The sequence below is a fragment of the Buceros rhinoceros genome, unplaced genomic scaffold, assembly GCF_000710305.1.
Source record: "Buceros rhinoceros silvestris isolate BGI_N320 unplaced genomic scaffold, ASM71030v1 scaffold17212, whole genome shotgun sequence".
Classification (NCBI taxonomy): Eukaryota; Metazoa; Chordata; class Aves; order Bucerotiformes; family Bucerotidae; genus Buceros; species Buceros rhinoceros.
Window position 1 is genome coordinate 51,355 of NW_010400875.1, and position 6,525 is coordinate 57,879.

At 45.2% G+C, this 6,525-nt stretch overlaps 1 protein-coding gene across 1 annotated transcript in view; it reads left to right on the top strand.

The window, feature by feature from the left end:
• Positions 1–2,169, top strand: part of EBF2 (early B-cell factor 2) — a 30,644-nt gene extending 28,475 nt beyond the window's left edge. The window contains exon 10 of the mRNA XM_010132076.1: positions 1,634–2,169. Within this exon, the coding sequence (XP_010130378.1) occupies positions 1,634–1,665 (32 nt within the window). The 3' untranslated portion in view covers positions 1,666–2,169. The remainder of the gene's footprint in view (positions 1–1,633) is intronic.
• The last annotated feature ends 4,356 nt before the right edge of the window (positions 2,170–6,525 follow it).

Below are 6,525 nucleotides of genomic sequence, written 5' to 3' on the forward strand. Positions count from 1 at the left end.
CCGGGGGTACGGCCCGGCCAGGCACTGGCTGTGGAGCTCTTTTATTTGCTCCAGGCAAAAGCCCCAGCCAGGTTACCGGAGACAAACAGTTTAAGTTCTTTGAGCTAACCTGGGTGATTTCGCCTGAAGCGGATTAGGAAGCGCTCAGGCAGACTGTGCCACTGGGATCCCTGCGGACGGCACCGGCAGCTGACTGAGGGCACTGCTTCCCTCTTCTCCCAGCCCAGCAGAATCTGGAGGAGGGCACCAGTGCAAGGCTCCAGCCAGGCTTTCTTCCCTGGGGGGTGGAGAGGCAGGCACCTGGTTAACGTGCAGGGAGAAACCAGCAGCAGCATTTTCTGGTTTTGGGGATGAGGAGAAGGAAAGGAGCAGCCTCCTCAGTGTTATCAGAAACTCTCTCTTCTTCTTATGCAGCTGCCCCCCAAAACAGGCATACACACGTTACCTGCTTTATGTAGGGTTATGTAAATTGTCTGCTTGAAAAACAATAGCAAATTCCCACGCAATTAAAAAAGTAGGTATTTGACTTAAGATCGTTTGGTTTCACTTTCTCTTTCAACTGTCTGCCAGAATTGGCAGGAACGTTTAGCCTGTGTCCATTACAAAATAGGAAAATGTTTACTTCCCCGCTGCATGAAATCACAGACCACATCCACAGTTGTCTAAGGTCAACACAGCTCCAGTAAACGCGTGGTGGTAGCTGAGGATCTTGCCCTAAGCATTTTTTTAAACACTATGAAGATAAGGGCGAAATTAATTCTCCGAGGACAGGGCTTTAAACACATGAATAATCCCATTAATTTCAGTGACCATAAATCTTCGCAGGATTAGGACCTTGCGCTGCACTGAGGCCTCTTTGAAAATATGACTCACTCATTTGTTATATAAATACGTATCAACTTAACTTACCCTGCGAACCCTTCGGGAACAGCACCAGTTCCAGGCTGCCTCAACTGTTGCTGTTGTCAGACAGGAAGCTATAGCTCCAATTAAAGGCAGGGAGAGTGACTAATAAATAATTTACATAAGCCCAGCGTTCTGGGAACGTGCCAGGTAAGACTACAGCGATTCCGACACACGGGGGAAACCGAGCGAGAAAGAGAGGCTGGTCCATTATCCCACTGCGACTCTATTAGCAGAGCAGAGCTCTGGTCCTTCTCCAGTGACTCGGGACTTGTAATCCTGCGGCTGGGGCCCGTGAGCCGTGCCCGGGCACGGTCCCGTTTGCTTTCACGTCTCCCCTCACCCTCAACATAACTCTCTCTGCAAGCAAATGAGCAGCTCAGTGGGAAAGGGCAGGCACCCAGAAGGGTGTTTCTGAAATGCACATACTGTGACTCAAATTAACCCCCTCTCTATCTCCTTTATTCATTCAAGAACCACCACGAGCCTTGGCTTTCGGTGACGTTACTATGAACTCGCATGCTGTCCCTTGGCCGTGGTCATTGCCAGTCTCACCCTCTGAGGTCTCACTAAAGCATGAAAACACGAAAACAAGCGGACGGGCTGGGTTAACGGGCTCAGAAGGCCGCTGCTGCGAGACATGGCTGCACACAGAAGGGTGAAGGGCTCGAGTGTGTTTTGTTCCCTGAAAATGTGCCAGAATTTCACCTTTGTCCATTTTCTTTTTCAGCCATGACTGGTCTTGTCGTTCCCCCGATGTAAGGAAGAGGCAGCTTTGCTCCTCTCCCTCTTCCCTTTTTTCCTCCTTTTTTTTCATTTTTCTTTTACAGCACAAAACTACTTATTGTGATGGACCACTAAAAAGAAAAAAAAAATAGCACTACAAGCTCTTTTTTGGGGGAAAGCCAGGCCCAGGAAAAAAAAAAGGGAACATTTTTTATGGATGGGACAAGATAGAAGTCTGCATCTTTTACCTGCTTCACATTTCTGACACAACCACATCAACTCCTAAAACGTTGTGAATGAAGAATCAGCCAAGAGCCAGGATGAACAACAGCTGGCGGAGCGGAACCAGAAATGCAAAGTCTTTCTTGAAAGACACGAAACCTTCCTCAGATTTGTAAAATATTAAAAGGAGAAAGAAATTGGCAAAATGATTCAAGCTTGATATTTTGGATACAATTTGTTTTACTTTGTAGGGGAAAAAGTTGAAGTTTCTATTTTCTATGGAGCCTTTCAGATATCAATTTAGTTTATGCAGAAAAAAATTTCAACAAAACAGGGTACCAGCATGAGAGAATTTCTAGGACAAACTGACACGAATGGTGGAACTTTGGTGTATGTGTGTATTTGCTTATAGTTTAACCTCTTTAAAAAATGTAAGATGTTTTACAATTATTTAAATAAATAAACTTGTAACTTATTGTATGTAGAGGTAGAAATTAAACCCCTTTTGGATTTTTCCCTCCAATTGTACAATGAAGAAAAACGATGCAAAAATGTAGTGATAAGTTTGAGATATATTATTACTGCTGCAACTGCTCCTCACTTCTTCCCTCTCACTGACTTCACGCGCAAGGATGTACAGGATTCCTTCTGAGTAACAAACACGCCATCAGAGACTCTTACGTGCGTTGCAGTATACAGGTCGCTAGTTCATGTATGAATTTTCACCCTCCTCATCTCTCCCCCTTCCATTTTTTGTTTCAATTAAAATATTCAGGTACTGAGATTAACTGGTAAGCTTCAAAGACCCCACTGGCAAACGAGTGGCTCTTGGGGATTTGAACAAATCGGGTTTTCATGAGGTACTGAGTTTATTTTAGAGATTCAGCCTATGAGTGAGGAGGGAAAGGGTTCTCTAACGTACCGTTTTGCCGTGTAGTTAGAACACCGTAAGTCCAGTTATACTTCATATAAGGGTGCATTTATAAAGGGTAAATATGTATTTGAATAATTTATGCACTTTTATCCTGAGTCATTAAAAATGGTAAGTATTTTCCATTTATATATTGAAGTTCACAGAAGTAATCAATTGCTTTGAATTTTTCTGCATTTTAGCATTAAAAAAAAAAGTTTAGTTCTTGTTTGTATCTCCTGTCCTGAAATTGGAAGGTGAGAACAAGTTTGATGAAAAAAAAATCACTAGTTATCTGACTAAACCAGGGCTCACTTGAAAGAGTTCAATTGTTGGAAGGCCATTTTTAGAGAAAAAAAAAATAAAATCAGCCGCACTACTTACACCCCACTAAAATACACACGGTTCAGAGCTGCATGAATAGTTGTTCCAATGGTAACATCTTTATGTTAATAAATAAACCCTTAATATATGGCCCCTGGAACTGTACCTGTCCATTTGCCCCGCAGCTGTATCGATGGGTGAGTACAGTTGCATTCTTGGTGACCCTTGGGTATGGTAGGAGGCGTTCCCTTCAGTGCTGGACTCGGGATGGTGAACAACTGTGACAACCCGCATGGCTGGGGGAATCTGGAGCTGCTGAGGAGCTAATCTGGATTAGTGACAGGCTAGAAAGCCCCTGTCTAGACCCACGCTTCAAATCCAGCTGCAGTGGTCCATGAGCACGCGGCGTGGTGGTGCCTGTGTGTCTTGATAGACCCTCACCTCACGGACAGGCTTCTGGCACAGGAGTGTGTTTTACGGCAGGTCACATCATTCCTGTCGACAGCCCAGTGCAGGAAGCTGTCTGCTGTCAGCCCGCTTCCGGGGCCAACTCCGGCGAGTAGGTCCTGCCCGAAGCTCCATTTCCATAGTGCAGCGGAAACGTATTTAGTACATGCCAACAGGTTTCTTAACCAGAAGGCAGCCCAGCAGAGGGGCCAGGGGACTGGGCAGACACTGCAGCTGGGCTCCTCCTGTCACCCCTGAAGGCCGTACCCCTGCTGGGAAGCAGCAAGGTACTCACGACTGTGCCAGGAGGTTTTGGTAGGGGCTTCGTTAGGTGCCTTTTCAATGCTGCTGAATTCAGTTTTAATAGGTGGAGGGGGTTCAGTGTTTCCTGAAACTCAAGGTGCAGCTTATCACATCAGCTAAAATGGCAATTAGAAGGAAATTTAAAGAGACATGTGGTGGGAATGTGTGACTATAGTCAGGGTCTTACAGTGAGGCTATGAAAGTGTCTGTATTCCAGAAAAGGCGAAATACAGTAACTCACTGTTAGTCAGGGCTGCAAGTTCCTTGCCGCTGCAGGCTCTCTGCGTGCCCTGGGTGCCATCAAGGGGTAGCAGGCGCTGGGGGGCAGGGAGGCAACCAGCCTTGAAGCCAAGAGATCTCTGAAATAGGAAAGAACGGGGCGGGGGGCGGGGTAAGAAGTCTGGAGCGGTAACTGTGCTGTGGGACGGTCACCTTTGATAACCCAGCAGGGCACACCAACCTGATCAGCGTTATTCAGAACACAACGAACCAAACACTAGATATTTCATTCATTCAGAGGTACCAACAGCCCAGCAAGGCTAAGAGTGGGATGGCCAAATTCCTGTTTGGAATTCTGCATGGACAGAGAAAAAATAGAATTGAGGATATTGGAGAGCTGGGATAAAACTTCCATAAATTTCAGTGAACATTACATTGAGTCCTAGATGTCAAAAAACTACCTGGATGGGCCACGCTTTTCTCAGATCTCCCTTCCCCCCTCATTGTGACCTACTAAAAACCCCCAGACAGCTCTAAAGCATAAAGATGGTGGATTTTTCCCCCACCCTTCACTGTGCAGACAACTTTTAAATTCTATTATCTCTGCTCAGACCCAAAATTCTACACCCAGCAAATATTCCAGATAGATCAGAATTTCTCGACCGCATGCTGAAGAGCAGCAGCCTGTTACCCTAACTCCTCCCACTTTCTAACAAATAAGCTTTTTGTTACAGAAATCTCCATCAGGGAAGTTTCCAATTAAAAAAAAATTGAGACATTTAATGGAAAAAGCTGTTCTGTTAATTGTCAACCCTTCTTTGCTATTATTGCTTAGTCAGCACGGGCACATAAAAGAGATCGCTGAAGTCTCGGGAAGATTCAGGCTGGCTGAAAAAAGGAAAAGTTCTGAAATGCTCAGCATTCCTTTCCCACTTCACTCAATTTTATTAGCTCCACCCGGGTGCTCAGGTGGGAGAGCCGTGAGTCCAAGTGACAAAGAAAACCTCCCCAGAACAAGGACGTAGAGAAACGAGCATAGCTGTCTGTGCTGATGGAACATGGGAAACGTCTGCTTTGGTTTGAGCCAAACAAACAAAATTACACACAGAAATGGTCTAGAACACAGATCTTGCTCATGCATGGAAATCTTGTACTCAAGGTGAGCGTAGAACTTACTGGCAGCTTTATGAAGAAAAATGTGTGTAAATAAATACAATCCAAAATCCTTGACCATGGAAGAAGGACTTTGGCAGTGGCAAAGCACCCCAAAAAAAGGAAAAGCAGTAATGTAAAAATTTACATGTAAGGATTCTTTCAGTGTAAGAAGCAGATCTGTCCCCTTTTGGTGATTGCTGTTTAACATTCCCCCCCAGCTTTCCTTTTCGCCACTGGAGAGGTGAAAGCGTTGCGATAAGTAACAACGAATTTTCTCATGACTTGGAAGAGTTTGGGTTTTTCCATTATTTGTCTCGGTATCGCATCTCACTCCCCCCTTTCTTTGCACACTCCCAACATGCATGGTTTCCAGCGCCCATTCTCCCCCGTCTGTAACGTACGGCCTCGTTTCTCCCTCCTGTATAGTTTTGGGGTTGGTCGTTTTTTGGGGTTTTTGCTTTGTCAGTTATATACGGTATGAAGTTGCTATGCACAGAGCTTTTGTAAAGATAGCTTTTTTTGTTTACTGTTTTTAATGGTCCTACTTATGGAAGAATATCTTGTTTGTAAAATGAATATGTCTACTTCAGTTTTAAACTTTAAATTATCCTAACAAAAAATAAAATTTTTGTACTGTAAACAAGGGGGGGGATTATCTTACTTGCAGAGTATTCCATGTGCTTTATTCTTTACCACCCTAATGGGTCACTCAACGTTCTGTTACAGCAATAACACTTAAAAAAAAGGGTAATTAAATGCTATCTGCCAGTTTTTCAAACCAAGCCTTCACGCTCGTCTGTCCACCCACGATTGGTAGAGCCAGATCCAGATGATGCTGGTCACGGGCTGAGGCGGGAATGGCTGTTCTGCCCCCTGCCTTCCACAGCTGGGTGACAAAGCGGACGACACCCCTGGGCCGGGTCGCACCTTTCTGGGGGTGGCAAGATTGAGATTACAGCGGGGTATGGCTGTGCAGCCGCCTGCTCGATGCCCTGGTTAAGAAAGGCCTTCTAGAAGAGCAGCTTCCCTGCCACCTTCCTCTCTCCCTTTACAGCTCCTTTCCAGAGGGCTGTTTTGTCAGAACTTGAATTTCCCTTTAAGAACTGGTGAAACAATAGCCACTCCTTCAACCACTTACACGGGGCAGCCAGGGAATTGCCAGACCAGTTAAAATATTTATCTCGGTGACAACACACAGCTGTTGAGGTGCAAAGATCTGAGGCTCTAATCGCACCGGGTTATTTAAGTAGGAATGTCTCATTAACTCTGCTTGCAGGACTGGATTAAACAGACAGCTGGTGGCCACGGCAGCGGGT